Below are 23,151 nucleotides of genomic sequence, written 5' to 3' on the forward strand. Positions count from 1 at the left end.
GTTGGGGTATTTTGTTTTGGATTTTTTCCTTTGAGCGGCTGCTAGTAGGCTTTGGGTCTGGCTGTAGGCCTAGGGCGAAGGAATATATTCTTATATTTAGCGGGAAGAGCTGGTTTTGCACACTGGTGGAGATGGAGAAATCCTGTGGACTTCAACGTGACCACGTTGTGGTTTAGTTTTAGTTTTATTTACAGATCCTTGTTTATGGGAGGGGGGAAAAAAAACCCAAACAACCTATGCTTTTCTTCCCAGTATGGAGATGACTTAGTTTGTTCCTCCAAACCACTTCCTAGGTGTTAGCGTTGAGAATAAACCTTCCCTGCGTACACTGGCTCTCTTGTGTCACTCTGTTTCGTCTCCTTTCCCCCAGTAAGGGTTGAGACGATCCCCCAGCTGCCATGGCATGCCCAAGAACTGCCCAGGGTGTTGCCCACCCTGCGTGGAGAGCTTGGTGGTGGTCAGACCCTGTCCTGCTGTCCTGCCTTTCTCCTCTTCCAAACCCCTTTGCCCGCAGCGTGCCTGGCTGCGGCACGTGAGCTGTCCGGACACCGAGCTTGTGCCATGCACCCAGCAGCTCTGAGGGTCAGACCAGGAAAGCTGGTAGCAGCTGGTGGCATCAGCAACGCCTCCCCTGCTGCCTGTGTGCTGCACGTGTGCTTCCCACTGCTGTTGCTGTTCAGATGCTTCTGCCGTGCTTTCGCCAGCTCCGTGATTGCATTACAAACCTTGTAATCCTGTTAATTTTAGCCAGCAGGTCTGTATTTTTAGGCCACAGCTGTTAACCATGGGAGTGAGGGGTACAGGGAAACGCAACCGGAGTTCTCCTGACTTGACTCCATAGATGGAGGCCTGGCAGCGATGGACTGCTGCGGAGTGAAAGGCTCTTCTCTCCCATGCAGACCTTAAAGCTGTGATCTCCTGTGCTTCCAGGTACCCACAGAAAGTGCTTCAGCCTCCTGCCCATCCTGGCTGCTCCGTGTGCTGCATGTCATGGGGAAGTGCTCCATGTCCCAAAGGAGCAGAGTGCTGAGCAGCGTTGGAGGCTTTGGGGGGGTGGGTAACCTGAACACTGTCCTCTGGCAGAAGAGGACACGGGAATCTTGTGGATCTACTTGCTTTGGTGTAGAGGAGGCCCCACAGAGAGGGAGGAGGCAGCCTGGCTTCCCAGGGAGTGCAGCTGAAACTAAATGCAGAACAGAACCTCCCTTCATTTCACCAGCTGTCTGTCCCTGGGCTGCAACACTACAGCAGGTGCAGCTGGTGAGATAAACCCACTTTCCCTGCCCCTCTGCAACTCCTAAATAACACCATGAGGAGTTTCTGCCCAGAAAACTTCTGTATTGTTCTGATCAGCGAATGGAAAGAGCAAGATTTGGGTGGATGCTTTTACAGTAATAGCTTAACTATTTTAAGTAGGAAGAAATAATGAGGCAGAGTTAAGATGTCACTGCATCAAATTTAAAAATTAAATAATCTTTTAATAAGAAACTTATTAGTCCGACAAAAATAACTTCCATTAGCTAGCAGCATCACAGAGGCATGTCTCAAAGTTTGAGGAAGAACTCGGTTTCAAATTCAGGAATTGCCTAAACCGAAGGCTTCTCCTAAGCACTGCAGCTGAGCTTCCCTTTCAGGGCAAGCACCAGATCCAGCTTCTCTGCACCTGGCTCCCCTTCACTGGCAGGCTCAACCAAGGTAAGGGGTATGGCATTGACAAAAAAACAAAGGGGAATGTTGCTCACGTAACGTCAACTTGGAAGTGAACTTAAAATTCCACCCTGTGGAAAGCCAGGGACTGAGCTAGAGGTAAGCAGCCCTGGTGTCTGTCCTAGCAGCTAGGACCCAGCTCTTCCTCACGTAGAAAGGTCACAGTGGGAGCTGCAGGTGGACTAGATCCCAATCTGCTCAGCAGAAGTGCAGCTGAAAACAAAAGGCTGACACCAGTAGTGGGGCCACCTTCCAAAGCTGGTTGAACCCTTGCTGCCCAGACATGTAATGCATGTGTGAGGATGGTATCCCTTGGCAGGAGCAACCTGCAACCAGCCCTTCCAGAAACCACTCAACAGACTCATTTCTAGACTCCGGTTCCTTTCAGCAGTAGTTGCTCCTGTAGCAGCTCGAACCTCCGGACCTTTCAGGCTCTCAAGAGATGTTCATCCAGGCTCAGTGGTTTTGTGGGCAGGTTTTCCTAGTATGGCCAGGCTGGTGGCAAATGCTACAGGTCCGTGGTTTCTTGGCAGTGGCTCCTGAGGAGAGACTGCTTGGTCTCTTGGCTTTACTTCCCAACCCTCTTGAGTATCCATTGCTGCCAAAGCGGTTCAAAGAGACATCTCCAGAAGGCCCTAGAGGGAAACAACTTGCATTTAAGTACCTTTGAACATGTAAGTAGGTGAGAAAGAGAAGATAAGTTCAAAATGGCAGATCAAAGATTTTACTATCCCAGCCACTGAGATTCCTGAAGCTACTCTTGATTCAGACTTGTCTAAGCAGTTAAATGTTACCCTTTTGTCTTGCAGCATTAGAGAAATGTGGGAAAAGAACAGGGAAACTGATCTGCCTGGTTGCATGCTCTGATCTACAGCTGAAGCAGAAACAAGACAAGCCAGAGGAAAACTTGATTCTACCCCTTTAGGCCCAAATGTCTAAGGAGGAGAGAGGAGGAGGTGGCGGCCAGTGTTGAAGATCTCTCTCAGACCATATCTCCACCTCTGTACTTTGCTTACTGTCACTTTGTGTCAGTGCTTTCTTTCACATCCTTATTTTGTGACTTTTTTATTTTATGCATACTTGTTTTCAGCATCTTTTCACAGCAGCCACACTCCGTTTCTCACCTCTGATCAAAGCTTCAGCAAGACTTGGCCTTTCACAGCATTCCTAAACTAGGGCAGAGGGAGCAGCGCAGTTTCCCTGGCATGACAGAATGGGGTTTAAGATCTCCCAAAGTGGTGCCACTGCTTCAACTCCGAACTGAGCTGGTAACAGCTCTCACAAAGCTGAGCACTATAATTTGGGAGGACAAATTCCCAAAGAGACTGTTGGAAAGCGAGTGCTGGGCTGTATCCAACATGTCACGGACAGACAGACGCCCAAGCTTACTGCACGTAGAAGCAAAGCATCCTGCTCAAACTCAGATGTGTGCTATGAGGTCATACGCTGCTAGCACTTGGAAAGGTAAGCCAGACTCAGTCGTCACAAGCAACGTTTGAAGTGCTATAATGCTGCTGACAGACGTTCTAAAGACAAACCTGACGTCTGTTATGAGTTGCTACAAGAGCTGTCACGCTGCGGTGGCGTTACGCGCGTGTGACAACGTCATTACGCAGCTGAGCTTCAAGAACAGCCTCCAGCCGGTGCGTCACCCCCCCAGCCCAGCCTCACCTGGTGCCACGTTCTCATCTGCCCACTGGAAGAAGCCGCACTGCTGCTCTCGGGGCTTGGAGCAGGTGTGGAACTGCCGCCCCTTGTTGGGCCCGTCCTTTTGGACGGTGCGCGTGACAGCGGGCTGGTCGCACCTGCAGACTGTGCCGCCTCCTGAATCCGAGCTGTTGCTTCCAAAGAGCTCCGGGCCTCTCCCTCCTCCTGAGCCCCTTCCTGCAAAGGGCCGGGGCAGCGCAGAGCCCCGCGGAGCCTCGTTGCTTCTGTCCTCTGACTGCTGATCAGCCCAGAGGAAGAAGTTGCAGGCGCCGGCGCTGCATTTGTAGAACTGCCTGCCTTGGTTGGGCCCTTCTTTGCACACGGTTAGCAGCAGGGCGTCGCTCCCGCAGTTGCACACCACCGCGTCGTTCCCGTCATCGGGAGCAGCTGAAGGAGCAGGCCTGGGTGTTCTCGTGGAGCTCAAGGAGAGCAGATGTCCTGGTGCCAGGTTTGTGGTCCCTCTCGCGTGCCTGCTTTCACCATGAGCTCTGTTAGAGGAGTTGTTGACCTGCAAGTGACTGGCTTGCTGGCTGGCTGACGATGCGGGCTGGGATGACCTGTGCAAATACTTCAGGTCCAAGAGTTCTTTTAGCATCTCATCGCAGCCTCCGATGCAACCAACAAACTCCAGGGGCATCATGGGTGGAACGCTGCCTCTCTTGAACTTAAACTTCAGTCTAAATGGAAAGGAATGGAAAGAATTTTCTAAATGGAAAGAATACAAGTCTTCCAGTTCATCTAAATTCTCATCAACAGACCTCAATTTGGAGTTGATTATTTTTTATTTTTTTTTTAAATTCTGATATACTTTCAGCACTTTCCCCAACCCCTCTTCTTTCTAGCCCAAGCCATGAGAGTGCTGCTCCAGCTTTCCAAGGCTGGAACAGAAAATGGTTGCCCAGCCTAGCCTGTGGAAGTCTCTGGCCCTGATGGCTAACATGTTATGTCTGAAGGGCTGCATTTCCCCAGGGGATAACTGGTATGACCCACCTGTGAACTGGATGTGGTTTACACACAGCACAGACACTCTCGTCCCTGGCCACGTCCAGCACAAAATCAGGAAACCAGACTGCAGCTTTGCAAGCTGGGTAGCCCATGCAGCTGAGATAGAACCTGCCGTGGGACAAAGGCACCGGATGAAGAAGAGGCCAAGTCAAGACAGTCAGTGATCTGTTCTCCTGTCCTCTCAGCCATCAGAAATTGTCAAAACAACAATTTTTAAGGGCAAATATGTACTCAAGAGAGAGGTTCAGCTGAGCCCACACAGCTTATGTGGCTGGTGGAGTTAGCTAGCTGCAGTCTAAGTTTTTATGCTTGCTGCAGAGGGGAGGTAAATGAACAATGCCCAGAAAAACACAAAACCAACACTGAAGGCTACTTTCTACAAGAGGGAATACCACCGACCCGCCATTCTTCCTGGTCTTCAGGACCATGTCATTGTTGCACTGTGGACACTTCCGAACAGAAACGGGCATTGCTGGGTAGACCTCCTCTTGCTCTGCAATTTCTGTGGCTTCTCCAAAATACTGAGCCAGGGCCTGGTCCAGCCTGGAAAGAAACAAGCAAAGCATCCCGTGTGCCTCCTCTGCAAAGAGCCATCGGGCACTGCAGTGAATCAGCACCTGCTGCCCTCCACACAGCCCCTCTGAGCTTCTCCAAGAGTATGTTTGTTCAGCACCACGCCTCTGGAATGGGCTAGATGTGGATACAACAAGAAAGAGGTCAGTATGTGTTGCCATCTCCTTCAGCCACCTCTGAATTTAATCTTAAGGGTTTAAACCAAGATGAGCAGTTAGTTGGCACTAACTCATGACAGCGTGCCAGGCTGCGAGTCATCCCTTCCCATGCAAATGTCTACGCACACTGGGCGGACCTCCAGGAAAAGAGTGTGATGGGATCCCACTCCGGGTTGAGCCCCAGATGAGAAGTCAGCACCTCCCAGAACAGCAAAGCAAACAGAAGAGGGCAAAGACAGGACTCACTTGTTGGCTCTGGCTACAGCTTCGATGAAGACTTCCTTGTACTTTTGGACCTGCTGCTGCAACACTACAGATTTGTCTTTCTTCCCCTCACAGATCAGTTTCAGATCGGCCTCCAGCTCAGCTCGAAGGTCAGGCTTGGACATCTCATAGCCCATGGAATCATAGCCTGAGGAACATCCCGCATGGTAAGTGAAAGGAAGGAGCGAGTAAGGAACTTGCCATCTTCCCAGCAGGCACTGCCCTTACCTTCAACCAGCCCCATGCCCAGGTGGCCTGGCAGGAACCGCTGATCTGCTGTAAGGCCCACGTACATCCGCGTCTTAATGGTCTCGATGTGCTCGGCATGAGTGGCGTCCGTCCCTGAAAGCAGACAGGTCGTTAGTCGAATTTGGTGCCAAGAAGTGATTTCCCCTCTGCCTAGTGTGGAGTGCAAGGTGCTAAAGGGATGAGGAGACAGCTTATGGCCAGAAGCAGCACTGCCCTCATGTCCCAGTGGTACTGAAGCCAACAATGTGCTGGCAGGCACACCCTGGACTCTAAATAGCACATCTCCCTACGAACTGGAGGCACTCTGCAGACCCCTTAGGATCTTTGGACTTTGCCTGCAGGTCTCTAGTATCCCTTTGTTCTGTACATTTAAGTGATTTCTTATTTGAAGTGACACTTAGAGAATTCCCTACTCTGAGGGTGGGACAGAACTGGTGTTAAGACAAGTTGAGAAGAACCTTATGAGCAAAGCTCTCCCAAGAGCGAAAGGCCATGCTGCCAATACTGACCAATGCCATGTTTCTCCATGAGAGCAATCAGATCCGCTTCTGTGAGGAGCAATGGAGGGCTGGTTTCCCCATCCACCATCTCCACTGTAGTGGGCTGAAAGCGAGACCCTTTCTGATACACTGGGATAACCTGAAGGGAAGGAGAATCTCTTTGAAACTGCCTTCTGGTCCATTCACTGACGACAAAACGCCACACTAACAGCAGGCCAGTGCAGTAATAGTGCAGCACCCTGTTCTGGAGGAGATCCAGTCTCAGGGTCCTCAGGATTAGCTGGTAATGAGCTGCCAGAGAGACCACGGAACATCAACTGCAGCTTCTCTTAGTGAGTAAAGTCAACCCCACCACCCTGTATGGTCTCTGCTGTGGTGTCAGAATGGGAAGACTCTACCCAAAGCTGGCACAATAAAGCTGCGCAGGTTTTCAGCAGAGATGGCTCCAAGGGAAACAGCCAACGGGCCAGGAATTGTCAAAGGACGTTCTGTAGGGGGGTGTGAAGTTGGCAGAGAAGCCAACTTTAGCCTCTCCCGTCTACGTTATTCAAGGGCATTACCTTATCGCTCCACTTCTCATAAGGATAGACTTCCAGATAATTTCGGGCCAGGATCATTAGTCCTTGAGCAATGAATCGCTCGTTAGCAATGTCGATCTCCACAGTTGTTTCCTGTCCCTTGGCATCTTGAGAGCAGCAAGCCAAAAAGTGCCGCACGATGAATTCATACAGTCTCTGCTCGCTGCCCTGATATCAAACAGAAAACCAGGGTCAGCGTCCTCCCGTGCGAATGAGATGTCAAGAAATATCAGTGAGGTCTCAGGTGACAAGAGTGTGCTAATGGCTGTACGATTGAGAATTCCATCTTTATTTATCAAGCAACACAAACCAGGTACCTGCCTTTGTTTAGCTCACCTGCAGGTTAGCGGCGTATTTTGTGGGGTGAATGGGAGGGTGAGCCTGATCTGTTTTGGTTCCACTCCGAGGGGTTGGCCCACCCTCGTCCAAAATCCTCTGTGCAAATGCTCCCCAGTTGGGGTCCTGTGTTTGTTGTTGTACTAAGGAAGAAAGGTTCAGCTCCTTGGGGAAAATGTTGGTCTCAGTTCGGGGGTAGCTAATGAACCTTCAGAAGAAAGACAGAAGAGCACTTTAAGAGGTGCTCCAAGAGGCTTCTCGTTTTGGACTAAAGACCATTTATTTTTGAAAGAATTAAATTTACCAAGCCAAGTCTTGCTTTCTTACCCTTGAGTATAGAGTTTTTCTGCTATTCTCATGGTTTCCTTTGCGTTTATTTTCAGCTTGCGGGAAGCCAGCTTCTCCAGTTCCTGCGTTGGGAGGAGCCAGAAGAAAGAAAGTATTTGTGCATAATTCAGAGTGGTGAGTAAAACATCTCTTCAAAGCTGCTTTCACGTTAAATCTTTTCGCCACAGTTCAAACGTACCACAGTGTCCAGGGGCAGGGGCCTCCATTTGCTCTTTGGCTTGCTCACGACCTCAACAACAGTTGCTACTGGATCCTAAACACAGAGTAAGCAAAGCACAACATCTCCTTGAAGAGTTTACACAAACGGTTCTTTAAACATCTTGAGCGAGACAGATGCAGGAAACGTTTGGCTGATACTGGATTATACAACCATTTACAAGCTTTCCTACCTCCATGCACATCTGGTAAAGGACCAGGCACGCTGTGTGATTGAAGAGCCGGTTCCTCTTCCAGTTGAAGACCACATTGCCATCTTCATGATCATGTGTCACTGTGTTGGACAACAGATCTGAGTGACACAGCAGTAACACAACCGAAAGACAGCGGAGGCAGTGGGGCCACTTTCATCCTGCTCAGGGGTCGCGGCAAACAAAGAGGAAACCACCTCTGCAGCACTGTTTGCTTGTTGCCCTGATGTTTTTCCTTTCTAAACATGTCAAGCCCTTTAAGATGGAGCCCAGGACTTGTTTTCCCCAAGCGTACCTTTTATTTTATAGAAGGCTTCAGGAACAAAGGCCTGGATGGCTTTAAAGCGTTCAACTACAAAGCCCAGTGTTGGGAACTGGCAGCTACCATAGCTGATGAGCTGATCTGCTAAAATATCAGGGAAGATCTTCCGGAGCCTCAGTGTCTGGAATCTGGTGAAGGCAGCACCTGGGAAAACAAAACAGACAGTGGAACTGAGCAATACAACATTGGAGGATAACCACAACACTTCAGATGGTTCTTTTTAATACTCTGAGTATTAATTTTACTCTGATTTTAAGACTAAAAGTCACAGAAGCCTGTCACTGCTGCATGAGCTATAAACCTAATGTTTGCTCCTAAGAGCACGTTTCCAGTAAAACACAAGGTGTGATTTAGTTGTATCTGATCTAAAAATCTGATTTACGACACTACAGAGGGCATTTCTGCCTTGTGTTGAGGATACAGTGACAGATGATTTCCAAACACCCCTCGCTGGGCTTAACAATGTGCATTCAACGTGGTCAGACGAGAAGCGAGGAAGAGCCCGATGGCTGGCTAGCCTGTTTGTACAGCAGTCTAAGGGAGTTCAAGTATTTACAGACAACAAGCTAGACACTGAAAACAAAGCTGTCCCCTGCCTACCTACCAAGCTCTGGCTCTTCAGTAGAGGTGTGTGCAGCAGCTCAGGCTGGCAGCCTGCTCTCATGTCCAGCGCGTGTTTACGTACCTATCCTGAGGTCCAGCTCCTGCCTGACATCAACGGCATCACTGGTTTTTTGATCTGGCTGGGTGAGGTTCTCGCAGGCTGTTCTGACAGCATGAAGTGTAATCTCCGAAAAACGGGCTCGGAAAACCCGGAGGTTTGGCTTTACTGTCAGACATTAAAAAAAAAAAACACCAAAAGATATCAGAGAGACTCAAACATTAAAGGAAAGGAGCAGCTAATAAACAGCTTGCTTCGCAAGAGCGTGCTGTCAAGCTATTCTATAGCTTTCCAAGAGCTGAATGTATTCATGATCTATCAGAGTCATGTATTTATCAGAGGTACAGATTTAACCTGGATGCAGTACGACTGAGAATATGCCTCTGTCACGAGATGTCCGAGCAGCAATACCTGTTAAATCAGCACTCTAACGGAACTCAGATGGATGAAGAAGATGCTCTACGCACCAGCCTTGCAAACGTGAATTATTTCAAAGCCGATGTTCTCTCCTTCTCGATCGCAGTCAGTCCAGATCACCAGAGCTTGGCACTGCTGGACTTCTCGTTCGAGGGTCCTCTGAGATGAGAAAACACAGAATGAGACACACCAGGCCACTTGCTTTGTCATTTTTGGAACGACTCACTAACTGAACATAAAATGCAACGTGTATCCATAGAGATAGATTGTTGCAACAGCATTTTGTCATTGTGGCCCTCGTGAGATGAGGCAGCTTTCAAAAGAATTGAGTCATTTGTTTACATTTAACTCTGTTAAAAAGCAGGGCTTGGATCAGATTGCGCCACGGTCTGTTTTCTGAAAACATCACTTTTTGTGTAATTGAAATGCAATTACCTACTCCACCTTGCTGGAAAAAACATTTCTACTTTTAGCACAGTAGTTGTTCCTTTACAACGTGTGCAAGTGTACACGAGCAGGAGACTTTCAGTGTCACAAATGAACAGCATATATTAGGAAATGCAGGAGGAATTTACTAAATTCTAGAACTTAGACATTAAGGATAAAGCTACAATCCTCCTCCTGTCCGAGACAGTATTTGTAGAACTAATCTCTGAACTCAGAGCTCCAGGGAAACTCTTAAAAACAACTTACCTTGATATCCATGTAATTTTCAGGGCAATACTTCTCGATTTCAGCATCAAAAAGAGCTAGAGGGTTGCAGCTATGCCTGGTAAACAGAGGATAAACGTTTTGTGCATAACAAAAACTCAAATGTATGCTGTGAGACAGTAACTACTGCTGTCTCGTGAGGAAGTGGTGCTCAAGTACTGGAATTAATAATATATTTTACTACAGGCCTCGTCTTAGACAACTTGAGAACTTAGAGAACTTGACAACTTGAGAACTTCAAGACAACTTGAACTTAGAGTTCACGTGAAATGTGGAGTTGCACTTAAAAACCAACAGAACCAAAAAGCAACCAGACGAAAGAGCAAATCTGGAAGGCAGCCCTAACCAAGCAGCTTCTCTTATGTGAAGCACAGAGAACAAAGAGGATGGAAGCCAGAGAAAGCACCTCACTTCCAGGGCAGCTCCTCCCTGAACAAAGAACATAAAAACATCAACCAAGTTTTAGAATCAGTTTAATTCCTTAGGTCTGCCTTCATGTATTTTAACCAGTGTTATGACTCGGGGTCTTTTAGCACTCTAAGACAGTAATTTGAAACAATATTTTAGCTATTCTATACAAAATTTGGTGCTCATCACTCTGCTCTGCACGTGGTGCCGGAGTCCCTGCCGACTCCCTGGCCTTTGAACTCGCAGTGCCCTGCTCAGGTCAGGGCTGGAGGCAGAAGATGACAGCCAGCCCCCCTTCCTGCACTGACCATTTGCGGAATGGCAGCTTGAAATCATGAGCCAGCAAGTGTCCCGACACGGATGTCATCACCATGGTAACGTTCTGCAGGGGACAGAGCAAGGTAATTAGTGCCCATCGTTTGCCAAAAACTACCCAGAGCCCCAAGATCCTGATGCAGTTCTCAGTTTACACAATCAGTGACACCTCCTTCCTGCTATTGTATCATAACAAGCTCTTGTCTCTACTGACAGTTAAATTATGGCCTTAGATTGACAGGCTGAGAGAGTTGGGGCTGTTCAGCCTGGAGAAGAGAAGGCTCCAGGGAGACCTTCCAGCACCTTCCAGTGCCTAAAGGGGCTACAGGAAAGCTGGAGAGGGGCTTTGGACAAGGGCGTGTAGTGATAGAACAAGGGGCAATGGATTTAAACTGAAAGAGGGGAGGTTTAGATTGGATATAAGAAAAAAATTTTTTCACTCTGAGGGCGGTGAGGCACTGGCACAGGTTGCCCAGAGAAGCTGTGGCTGCCCCATCCCTGGAAGTGTTCAAGGCCAGGTTGGATGAGGCTTTGGGCAACCTGGTGTAGTGGAGAGTGTCCCTGCCCATGGCAGGGGGGTTGGAACTAGATGATCTTTGAGGTCCCTTCCAACCCAAACCATTCTGTGATTCTATGATTATCCTCAATTTTTGTAGGAAGCTCCCAATTCTAAATAGCAACGTATTTTTGACTGTCATAAAACCAGAGAGTTGAAAGACTCAAAGCAACAAAACAAGTCAGTGGTTGAGCCAAGAAAAGAACATCTGACTCTTCCTCATCTCTGGATAAAACATCCCTGTCACTGGATACGTTTCGTAACTTCTGATAAACAGCTTTTAGTAATTACTATTTTGCACTTCTCTAAACCAGCAGTAGAAGGAAAGAAAACTCTACCTGGCCAAACATCTGGTAGTCGTATTCATAGATCTTGTTGAACTTGGAAAACCCTTCTCGCTGGAAGTAAAAGGAAAGCTGCTGAGTTTCTGGCTCCTAACAGAAACCAAACACGTTCCACCTCGTTTTGTACATGCTGTTATGACAGAGCACAGGGAAGCATGAGGCAAGCGAAAACCAAGTGCTGTAGCCAACACAAAAGCAAGGTGGGGTGAATGGAAACCGCCTGTATCATTTATGGAGAAGTTGAGATGGTGCTTTCCAATGTAAGAGTATTTTAAACCATGCCTGAAGGGGATGCCAGGGTGATCTCCCCAGGGATAGTGACAACAAACAGTGAAGAACACATTTGTTGAATGGGGCTGGCCAGTTACGATCCTGACAAACAACTGGCCTGCTTCAAATGACAATTAATGCACCAGGTCTGGGTCCCCAAGACCACCTTCCACCTCACTGAGACTCATGGAAGTTTCTAGACTGGGAATTTGCTGCTTTTTCCCCAGAAGCAGGACGATGTCTTTCCTGATTAGAAGGGTCAGCGCTCAGGTTCCCAGTAACACCTTTCATTCAAACAGAATTCTGGTCTAGAAGCAACTTCTAGTTCCTTAGCTTGGGAACACCAAGCAATTATGCAAACCTTTAAAAGTCACACAGCAAATCAGCAGAGAGATCTTTGAACTCCTTTTCTCCAAACCACAGACCATCCTTGCCTTACCATGTGAACTTCAGCAACCCCCTGACACTTGCTGACGCTGCAGAAGCAGCGCTTTTTGATTGGGAAACACCTGCCAACGGATGGCTTCCGTTCCTGAAGCCTTTTGCACACACTGCAAAGCCAGGAATGGCACAGGGAGCCCAGCTCGGTGCCTAGAACGGGCAGTCTGGGCAGAGTGAGTGCAGCTGGGGAGCCGAATTCCAACAGGACTTAAGTAACATGGAAAAGGGGGTCCGGGACTCCTAAATACATTTGGGCGAGGTGTGTTCGTCCACAAAAGAGAGCAGCCAGAAACAGCCCGAGGCAAAAGCAGTGCAAGGTGTTGCAGGTGCCGGTGTGAACTGCCTGTGCCACGCTCTGCAGACCGGGCTGGGGCTACCACACAAGACATGGGTGGCACCCCAGACCAGGACTGCGCTGCGCAGTGGCCCTGGTGAGCTGCCTTGCTCCAGCCGGACCTGTCCACGCGTCAGGAAGCAGCGAGGAGACGTGGCGTGTCCCTACCCGCCGCATCCTGCTGTTGGAGAGCAGATCCGCAATCCCTCGGGCAGCATCGTTCTTCTCAGCCACGCACAGCACCTTCCGGATCCTCTGCAGCGCCACGTCCTCCGCCGCCCGGGAGAAGAGGCGCCGGGGCTGCAGCAGCATCCTGGCCCCGCGGGTGGCCAAGAGCCTCGCTGGAAAGTTCATCACCACCGGGGACGGCGAGAGCTCCCGCGGGGCCGGGGCATGCTGCTGTGTCCGCGGGTCCTGCCGGGGAGGGAGAGCGATCGCTGAACGTGCCCGCACGGTGCTGACCGGCCTCGAACCGGCGGCGCCGGAGCGGCCCGGGGCACCTGCAGCCCCGCTGCCAGCGCAGCCCCCTCGGGGCTGGAGGGGGCTTCTCCCCGCGCCAGGAAGGGCTGCCCGGGGGGCTCCAACCGGGGGGTTCTGCCCGGCCCGTTCCGCCCGGGGGGTTCCGCCCGGCGCCCCCCGCTCTGCCACGTCCTTCCCTCCGGCCAGAGCCGGCCCCACCGCCGCCCCCGGCCGGGCTCCCCCTCCCACCGCCGGCGGGTTCCCCCTCACCCGTTCCCCCCCCGGTTTGCCCCCGGCCGGGCTCCCGTCACCCACCGCCCTCACTCCCGCGCTCGCTCTGTCGCAAAAAGCGGCGGGACGCGACGCGCTTTCCCTCGCTGTCACGTCCTGCCGTAAAGCGCCGTAGTGAAGGGAGAGAACTACAGCTCCCAAGATGCCCCGCGGCACACCTCGGTAGTTTTCCGCCGCCCCGTCTCGGTTCGCTGTTACCGCCGGGGTTAAGGAACGCCAAGGGATGGCGGAGGTTAAAAAAAACCCCACAAAAACAAAGCAAAAAAAGTGCTGCAAAGGGCGAGGCGGCGGCTTCTTTTCCGGGTGGCGGGGTGAGAGGTCGCGGCATCATGTGATCCCAAGATGGCTGCGGGGCCGCGGCGCCCGTGAGGAGAGCGGCGGCTGAGCGGGGGCAGCCCCGGCCATGGCGGAGGCGTGAGGCGGCGGCGGGGCCTCCCGCGGGGCCCGGCGGCGGGGGGCGGACCGGGGGGGAGCGGGGGGGGCCTCGCTGCCCCATGTCGGCCCCCTCCTGCGGGAAATATGATCGGCGCCCCTGATGTGGTGGCCTTCACCCGCGAGGAGGAGCTGGAGGAGGAGCTGTGCAGCGAGCCGCCGCTGCCCGAGGAGTACTCGGTGCCGCTCTTCCCCTTCGCCAGCCACGGTGCCAACCCCTGGGCCAGGGCCGCCAGCGCCAAGTTCACCCGGGACTTCATCCTCATCTCCGAGTTCTCGGAGCAGGTGGGGCCGCAGCCCCTGCTGACCATCCCCAATGACGCCAAGGTGTCGGGCACCTTCGATCTCAACTATTTTTCCCTGCGGATCATGTCTGTGGATTACCAGGCGTCCTTCGTGGGGCACCCTCCCGGCTCTGCCTACCCGAAGCTGAACTTCGTGGAGGATTCCAAGGTGGTGCTGGGGGACTCAAAGGAGGGGGCTTTCGCCTACGTCCACCACCTGACTCTCTACGATCTGGAAGCCAGGGGCTTCGTGAGGCCCTTCTGCATGGCCTACATTTCTGCTGACGAGCACAAAATCATGCAGCAGTTCCAGGAACTCTCTGCAGAGTTCTCCAAAGCTTCCGAGTGCCTGAAAACAGGGAACAGGAAAGCTTTTGCTAACGAACTGGAAAAGAAGCTGAAAGATCTCGACTACACCAGGACCGTCCTGCACAACGAAACGGAGATACAGAAGAAAGCCAACGACAAAGGGTATTACACAACACAAGCCATCGAGAAGGCCAACGAGCTGGCTAGCGTGGAGAAGTCTATCATCGAGCACCAAGATCTGCTGAAACAGATCAGGTCGTATCCCTACAGGAAGCTGAAGGAGTCCGACTTCCACCCCTACGAGCCAGACTGTGCGCTGGACCCGGCCGGCACGGGCCGCGATCCGGACCTGACTACCTCCGACCTTGCCGAGCCCGGCGAAACGCACCTTTATGCCCACATGCCGTCCTACACCCCCAAGCTCATCAAAGCCAAGTCCGCCAAATGCTTTGACAAGAAGCTGAAGACGCTGGAGGAGCTCTGTGATGTTTATTTCTTCACCCAAACCCTTGACCAGTTGCACCAGATCGAGAGGACGTTCAGAGGTGACGTGTGCTACCTCCTGACAGACCAGATCAGTCGGGCGCTCCTGAAGCAGCAGAGCATTACGAACTTCCTCTTTGAGGATCTCTCTTTTCTGGATGAAAAACCACCTGAAAAACAGTACAGAGGCTGCCGGGGGCAGCTCGGTCAAGACACCGTCGAGGGGAAGTGTCTGGAAGAGTCCTCTGCTCCTAAAGTGGTCATCAGCCTGGGATCCTACAAGTCCAGTGTGGAGTGCGTGCCCATCAAGATGGAGCAGGAAATCCAAGACTCCCAGGAACCCAAAATGACTGAGCCAGTGACGTTCGAACCGCAGGAGAACCTGGACTATCTGGATGCAGATATTAAAGGCAGCATCAGCAGCGGCGAGAGCATCGAGGTTCTCGGAACGGAGAAGTCGGCGTCTGGCTTGACGAAATCGGAGAGCCAGGCCAGCCTGCCCGTCAGCCCCAGCCCCCAGGCGGGCAGGAGCAAGGTGGGCAGCCGGCGGACCGTCAGCGAGGACAGCATCGAGGTTCTCAGCACGTGCCCCTCCGAGGCGCTCATCCCAGAGGATTTCAAAGCGAGCTACCCAAGTGCCATTAACGAGGAACCTTACGCGGATGATGACGAGGGCGGCCTCCGCTTCACCCCCACGCTGAGCCCGGGCGACGCCGACGAGCGAGAAGATGTTTCAAACCAGGAAGACTTCGCACAGGTCGATTCTGCCTGTTGTATCGGGAAGGAAAGTCCTGGCTTCCTGGAGCCCCTGCCAGAGCTGGGCCAGAAGCCGTGCGACGAGGATGGGGTGGTGAGGATCCCCCCGCAGCCGTACCGGCAGGCTGAGCAGGGGCTGTCCGGGAATTTCGGGGGCTCCCCCTCCCACAGCAGCGTCTCGGGGGGGCTCCTTCCCTATGACCTTGACTCGCGCTACCTGGCGGGCAGCAGGGAGGTCAGCAGGAGCAGCCTGGATGAGTGCTCAGACTCCACGAGCCACATCAGCAGCACTGCCTCCACCTGCTCCGACAGGACCCCCTCTCCGGCTCGCCCCACCTGCCCGGCGGGCGACAGGCACAAGAAGAAGGCTGGCCAGAACGCGCTGCGCTTCATCAGGCAGTACCCCTTCGCCCACCCCGCCATCTTCTCCCTGCTCAGCGGGCGGACGCTGGTCGTGCTGGGGGAGGAGGAGGCGATCGTCAGGAAGCTCGTGACGGCGCTCTCCATCTTCGTGCCGAGCTGCAGTGCTGGCGCCAAGCCCGTGAAGCACTGGGTCACCTTCCCTCTGCACGTGGTGGACTTCCAGAAGTGGAAGCTGGTCGGACTCCAGAGGTAAATCGAGGATCTGCTTGCTTCTTGAGGCGCGTGGTAGAAACTTCATCTCCCAAGTGGGAATTTCAGAGGGGAATTGGGGCTCAGGGAAGGTCTCTGTCTAATCCCCTGCGCAGCTGCCGTGGGTTTCTGCCTATGGGATGCATTTGTGGAAGGGAGGGGGTTTTGTAGAGAGATCCGCTCTCTACAATTACCTGGAAGGAAGTTGTAGGGAGATGGGGGTCGGGCTCTTCTCTCACGTTAAGAACGACAGGACGAGAGGGAATGGCCTCAAGTTACACCAGGGGAAATTTAGGTTGGATATCAGGAAAAATTTCTTTACAGAGAGGGTTGTGAAGTATTGGAACAGGCTGCCCAGGGAGGTGGTGGAGTCCCCATCCCTGGAGGTGTTTAAAAACCGTGTGGATTTGGTGTTGAGCAACATGGTTTAGGGACCCTGACAGTGCAGGGGGAACGGTTGGACTCGATGATCTTGAGGGTCTCTTCCAACCAGACGATTCTGTGATTTGTCTGTCTCTTGATATCCAGCCTCACTTGTGAGTTAATCTTTTAGAACATCTGCTGGGTGCTTGCTGCCTGGCTCATACTGGTTATTCGGCCAGGAGGTTTCCCTCTGGTTTAGGTCTTACCCTGGCAAAGCACTGAGTGAGTCCTGCTGGTCGATCTGGTCACAGCGTGCTGCCAGAGTCCCCTTGCGAGCTCTGCTTTCCCTGCCTCCTGCCGAAACTCCTCTAGCCACACTTCTGGTTTTGAACTGGATGCTTTGGTGTGGGGAGGGTTCTTCCTTGTGGACCCCGATGGAGAGATGATGTGCTGCCAGTGAGGTGGGTAGGTCAGAAACCAGAGTGCCAGCACCTCGGGCTGTGTGTCAGTGGAGGCATACTGGTGTGGGGAACGGCGGTCCTGAAATTATATTAGCAAATAGCCATTGCTCAGCTCTCAAGATTTTGGCCCTTCCTTGGTTACTGGTATGAAAAGGATTTTCTTTGTGTTCGGGTGCGTTTGGCGCCTCGAGTGCAGCCATGGCAGGGAACAGCCCTTGCTGCCACCAGCGTGGAAGACACGAGTCAGAGTGATGCCCATTGCTCAGAGCCGGGCTGGAACAGCTCCTGGGAGAGTGTTCCTGAGCAGCATGACAAATGAAATACAGAAATCTGCGTTCTGGGCTGCTGCTGGGGGCTGTGGGTGACGAAATTACCCTAAGCTGTGAGTTCACCCTCGTTTCTGCGCTCGTGAGGCAGGACGACAGCTCTGCCAAGAGCTGCTTCCAACCTCCTCTGTCTGTTGGTGAGGTTTTTACAAGCCCTGAGCGTTTACTCGTTGCTCAATGTTTGTGGGTAGATGCAGTTTTTATAAACAAAAGCCTTTTTTATTTTTATTTTTTTTTAAGAACTGTTTGTAACATGTGTCAGTCATTTAAACTCTCCTCCGTGGATCGCTAATTAAGTGGTGAGTCTGATGTAGGTGCTTTTGGAAGGAACTTAGGGGCTCAATTAATTATTCCAGTCCGGGTACTCTGTCTCCTAAGGCCAGCCACTGCCTGGGCACAGGGGGAGCCCTGGCACCAGCAGGTGGGTTTGGGAGCTGTATCGCAGCCAAACCACCTGGAGCTGAGGAGCAGAAGGAAGAGTTTGTGTGGGCGCTTGGCGTTTGCATTTCAGTAGCATTAACTCAGGCTTGGTGGATAATTGTGTTGTGAACGTGCTGCGGGTTTGCACCTGCGTGAAAAACGCCCAGGCTCAGCCAGGGAATATCGTGGTTTAAGGATGATTCCCTTTTAAAAAGAAGGGCAGGTGGTTTCGCTCCGCTCAGGGCGTTGGCCACCTCGGAGCAGCTCCAGCAGTATGGGGGGAAAGTGGAGCTCTTGGCAGAGGGGTCTGGTTTGGGTTTCCAAGTCCCTGTTGTCACATCCAGAAGCTACCAGCTGCCATAACATTTACTTCTGTTCACCAGAGAGGTCACAGAATCCCAGAATGTCAGGGATTGGAAGGGACCTCAAAGGATCATCTGGTCCAATCCCCCTGCCGGAGCAGGACCACCTAGATCAGATCACACAAGAACGTGTCCAGGCAGGTTTGGAACATCTCCAGAGAAGGAGACTCCACAACCTCTCTGGGCAGCCTGTTCCCGTGTTCTGTTCCCCTTACTGGGACGAAGTTCTTCCTCATGTTTAAGTGGAACCTCCTGTGTTCCAGCTTATATCCATTTCCCCTTGTTCTGTCACTGGATGCCACTGAGAAGAGCCTGGCTGGTCCTATCGCCCCCTCTCCATGTTGCTGAGGGAGGAAGCTGCCCCAGAGTGCAGCGGTTTGTGAAGTGGCATACACACGGAGTGGATCAGTGCATGTGGGGATCCAGGGGATCGAGGTTCTTTGGGATCTGTCAGGCTGGAGAGACCGACTGGCCATCCTGTTCCATGCTAGGATGTATTTGTTCACGGCGGCTCTTGCAGCAGCTCATGAGCTAGAGGGAAGGTAGGTGCCATATGGGGGCACGGACACAGTCTGCTGCTGAACTGCCCGGTGCCCTCCAGCCATGACCCCTCTCCTTGCCGTTTCAGGACGGTGTCTCCTGCGGGGGTGAACGTGCTGCACGCCCTGAGCCGGTACAGCCGCTACGTCAGCATTCTGGACGCCGACAGCAAGACTCTCCGCTGCCCGCTCTACAAAGGCACCGTGGTGCCCCGGCTGGCAGACCACCGCACGCAGATCAAGCGGGGAAGCACCTACTACATGCACGTCCAAAGCATCCTCACCCAGCTGTGTTCAAAAGCCTTCCTCTTCACCTTCTGCCATCATTTGCACCTTCCCATCAGCGAACGGGAACCGGAGGAGTCGGTCGTGCGTCGCAGGATGAACTTTCTGAAGCTTCAGCTGGGCCTCGCCAATGAAGATGTCAAGATTGTCCAGTATTTAGCTGAGCTGCTGAAGCTGCAGTACGTTCAGGAGCCAGGCCGGGGGGCGAACCCGCTGCTCAGATTTGACTACGTTCCCAGCTTTTTGTACAAAATCTAGCCTGGCGTGTGGGCTGTCTGCCTGCGTACAAGGATCATCCGTGCTTGACGTCGGTGCTGTCTGCAGTAGCTCTCATACCTCGGGAAGGGGCGAAGGAGCGTCTCCGCTCCGCAGAAATCAGTGTCTGAGGGGCCGGATTTCTGTGTGGTTCCCCGGAGCCAGGAATGTCGATGTTCCATCACGTAAAACACCGGGCACGCTGTTTTTCAATGTTACAAGAGGCACTATTAACTTTGAAAGCATATCGTGGCAGCATCCCAGGGGGATTGTGGCGTGGAGAGAGGTGGGCTGTCTTGGGGATCAATATTTATTAGCGTGCAGCCTCCAAAACGACACCGCGCTCCGCGTGCTTCTGCCAGAGCCCTGAATGCTGTTGGTCCCTTCCACGGAGCCAGGGTGGTGGCCAGAGGGAAGATGTAAAGGCCACGTGGAGTTTTTTGCTCCACTGATGTCCACATGAGTGTCGCTCAGGAGCTCCTTCGCAGGGTGGCAGCTTGCAGTTACCCATCTGTGCACAGCAGCAGCGGATGGTGTGTCCCTTCCTGCATTTTTCTGAGTTTCCTGGCGTTTCCCAGGCCAAGTTGTCCCTGGGCAGGTGGGAGCGCAGAGAAGCACACGCGTTTCTCTCCAGAAAGCGTTTGCTGGTTTCTCTCAGCTTTGTTAAAATCTGGAACGTGGACGGGCTCCTTGACACCGGTGGGCACTGAGGTGCCTCCTGCTGTGAATGTAGAGCACTGTGCCTTGTTCGTTTGTCACATCCCGCTTGCTGGGTGGCCTCCAAGAGGGATGGGAGGACGACTGGGAATCCTCAGAGCCTGTGAGGTAGAGTGGGGGGGACCCTCGTTTTTAGGTGTGTTCCGTGATGGGGAAATGAACAGCACAACTGAGCAGAAGCTACGCTGTGAGACAGCAGGCTGTTAGAGCAGGCTGGTGAGATACTGGTGCTCAGGAGACATCAGGGATGAATGTACTGGATTCCGTGCTGTATCCGTAATAGTTTCTTCCTTTTTTTTGTCGGGGAGTTGACTTTTGTGCTGTGTGGTAAAGCAGGGTCAGCATTGCTGCATGCTGCCTCTGGCCGAGCCTTCATCGTGTCTCGGCTGCTTCTCCTGGGACAGCTCTGGACAGGGCAGAATCGCTGCTCTCTGAGCCTGGATGCTGAGGACTTTCCTGCTGCCTGTGCCATAAAGGTGGTGCCACCGGCGCGGTGATGCCCCCAGATTGTCTCTGTCAGTGTTGAAAGCTTTGTGCCTGGGCACAGCGCTTCCCTCCAGAGTCTTGTAGGAGATGCTGCTCCTTGGCCACTGGTGCCAGTCTGCAGTCCGCTCTGCTCGGTGCCGTGTGACAGTCGCAGCCCCCCTGGTACTTCTAAGCAAGAAGAGCCTTGCTAGGAACGAAAGTCTTCGGTTTATTTCTTGTTATCGCTGTTCTGGTGATGGGGTGAGGACACTGAGATCGTAGGAGATGACCCAATGAGCTGTTTGGTTCGGGGTTTCTTTTCAAACCTCTGTTGATTGTGATGGTGTGAGGCAGTGCTGGAGATGAATGGGATGTTCCCTCTGTGCCTGGGAAGGTCTCTGGGTAGGGACTGGGGTTTTGTGGCTTAGACCCCGCTGAAACTTGCCGTAAGAACGGCTCTGCTCCAAAATCTGTGTCCCGAAGGCAGGGAGGCTCCATGGGGAAGCTGGCGTCTGGCACCAGCATCCACGCTCAGTACTGCTGCCACCTGTTTGTCTCGCCTGGCAAGGGCTCTCTGGGGCAGTGCGGGAGGTGTTAGCCAAGAGAGCAGGAAGACTGTTTTGAATGTTCCTGGTGGCTTACAGCGAGGCCCGCTCGTGGTGCTCTCCAGAGGGATTTCCACGGTCAGGGGTTGCCTGCGATGGTGTTTTTAGGTCACAGGTGGGAAGCAGCGCGCCGTCGCCGCAGGTGACTGTGCCTGTGTGCGGGGCTGCACGCCTTCACAGCGTGTTTAAAGGCCTTCTCCTTTCCTAACCCTGCCCTCCTGTCGCGTGGGCACTGAGTCTGCTGGTGGAAGACCTCTGTGTCCGTGGGAAACACCTGCTTTCGGAAGGGACTCGCGTGCGCCCGAGTGGCTTCCCCACTAAAGCTGGGGCGAGATTCCCTGGGGGAAGAGGTGCCTCAGTGAATGAGGAATGCAGGTGACACCGTGTCCTGCCTGACCTGCAGCTCTGGAGAAGGGCTCATCACAGGAGCTTGTTTCCTGCTGGAAAACAACCTGATGCTCTTTGGGTTTGAGGAGGGAGGGACGAACTTTTTTCCTGCTGACTCACCTATGTCTTCCTCTGGGTTGAGAGCACAGAATGGCAGAGCAAGGTGGATGATCAGTGTTGGCTTTTCTCTTAGTCGCAGTGGTCTCTACCTGTGGTGTTCTACTGCGCTCACAAATTGGTAAATGGCTCACTTCTCGTTGCTCCCTCGATCCAACCTGTAGTATCTGACACGCAAGGCTGTGTTGAGCAATACTTGCACTACCACCTGTCTGACCTGCTTCATCTCCACCAGGAAGCAGCTCTGATTTGGGAGGATGCCCTGGGGGCTTTGCTGGCACCGTTGCCCGTTTCCAAACGGGAGCTCTGCGCTATCTGGGAGTCAGCTATTAAACAGGAGCCGAGGGGAAACACACCTTGGAGTACTTGTCCTCCTGAAGCTGGCTCATGGCAGGGTAACCTCTGAGCTTGGACTCAGAAAGGGAGAGTTATGTCGGGCTGCGGCAACTCGGTGCAGCCGGAGCCCAGGCTGCCCTGGCTGCTTGTGGCACCATAACAGCGGCAGAAATCGGGGGGAGGCCGCGTGCAGCTGGGGGTTTGGGAGCTGAATTCTGCTTTTCTCAGTGATTTCTCTGCCCGACCTTCCGCTCCTGTACAGGAAAGATCCCCACATCGGCACTTTAAGACGTTTTCCTCATCCTTGCTGCGTTACCTCACTGGTTTCCAATATTAGCAGACTTGTAAGAATTACGCTCTCCGCACTAACGGCTCCCGTGGCAAACCCTGGCACGTGTCTGCCTGGGTTTGCACCACACCGCCCGCGCGCTGCCGCCCCGCCACCCTTCCAACCCGAGCAGGGCAGGTTCCTCGTGGCAATACTCGCCAGCCCTCCCGCCGCGAGTGCCAGCGGTGCCCTGCGTGGCTGGCACCTGCCCGCGTGAGTGCTGCCAGCATGCTCCTGCCTCCGGCTCCTTCCCATCAGGAAGAAGAGGCTTTAATCCTGACCGAGAATCCATCGGAGCAAAGGTCTCTTGTGGCCGCCTGCTGCCTGGCCGGGAGGGCAGCACTCCCTTTCCTTCCTCCTCTGCTTTCCTGCTTTGGAAGACTCTGGCTGCCAGCTCCTGCTCTACGCTGCACTAGCCCACTGGCTGCCAGCTCCTGCTCCTGCTCTACGCTGCACTAGCCCACCGCTTTCGGATCCCAGCCCGAGGAGGGTCAGCCATAGGAGTGGGCAATATTCACCCTACGCAGGTTTCATCCCTCAGAGAATAGTGCTCGGATTTACTTCCATCCAGTAGCAATCACTTCTACGCAGCTCCGAAGCTGCCTTGCCTTGACTAGGGAAGTACCGCCTGTGCTCTAGCAATATTCACCATTTGGGAAGGGGTGGGAGCGGCACTGGAGGGGTGAAAGCCAAGGGCTCTGTGCCCCCAGGCCTGTTCTTTGGTTTTCATTGAGCGTGGGGGGCCCTGAGCCCCCAGTCTGGTGGTGGGTGACAGCCCACGCTGCCCGCTCAGTGCCTGGGACAGCTGGGCAGGATGCGGGGTTGTAGCAGCGCGGTGGAAAGGCTCCTGCGGTACGATGTGATGGGAAGTTCAGCGAGCTGCCCGGGCTGCAGGAGAGGGCCTGCTCCACGCGCTGCCCCAGCAGCACCATGTGCTGGATACCGGGA

At 53.1% G+C, this 23,151-nt stretch overlaps 2 protein-coding genes across 2 annotated transcripts; one reads left to right on the forward strand and one right to left on the reverse strand.

Annotated features, from left to right (window-relative positions):
• Positions 1-1,503: 1,503 nt before the first annotated feature.
• On the reverse strand, positions 1,504-12,980 carry TOP3A (DNA topoisomerase III alpha). Its single transcript, XM_086621990.1, has 19 exons — positions 12,780-12,980; positions 11,561-11,620; positions 10,660-10,733; positions 9,926-10,001; positions 9,283-9,391; positions 8,840-8,983; positions 8,128-8,298; positions 7,815-7,915; positions 7,604-7,678; positions 7,405-7,487; positions 7,078-7,285; positions 6,724-6,909; positions 6,173-6,302; positions 5,643-5,756; positions 5,397-5,562; positions 4,819-4,962; positions 4,405-4,527; positions 3,379-4,091; positions 1,504-2,342 (listed from the first exon to the last, which is right to left on the reverse strand). The coding sequence occupies exons 1-19, from the start codon at positions 12,963-12,965 to the stop codon at positions 2,164-2,166; spliced, it is 3,042 nt and encodes a 1,013-aa protein (XP_086478116.1). The 5' UTR covers positions 12,966-12,980; the 3' UTR covers positions 1,504-2,163.
• An 899-nt stretch (positions 12,981-13,879) lies between these two features.
• SMCR8 (SMCR8-C9orf72 complex subunit) lies at positions 13,880-22,394 on the forward strand. The gene is made up of 2 exons (XM_086621991.1): positions 13,880-16,237; positions 18,798-22,394. Exons 1-2 carry the CDS (start codon positions 13,881-13,883, stop codon positions 19,249-19,251), a joined length of 2,811 nt encoding a protein of 936 aa, XP_086478117.1. The 5' UTR covers position 13,880; the 3' UTR covers positions 19,252-22,394.
• Positions 22,395-23,151: the final 757 nt, after the last annotated feature.

This window comes from Tauraco erythrolophus, chromosome 17, assembly GCF_009769465.1.
Source record: "Tauraco erythrolophus isolate bTauEry1 chromosome 17, bTauEry1.pri, whole genome shotgun sequence".
NCBI classification, from domain to species: domain Eukaryota; kingdom Metazoa; phylum Chordata; class Aves; order Musophagiformes; family Musophagidae; genus Tauraco; species Tauraco erythrolophus.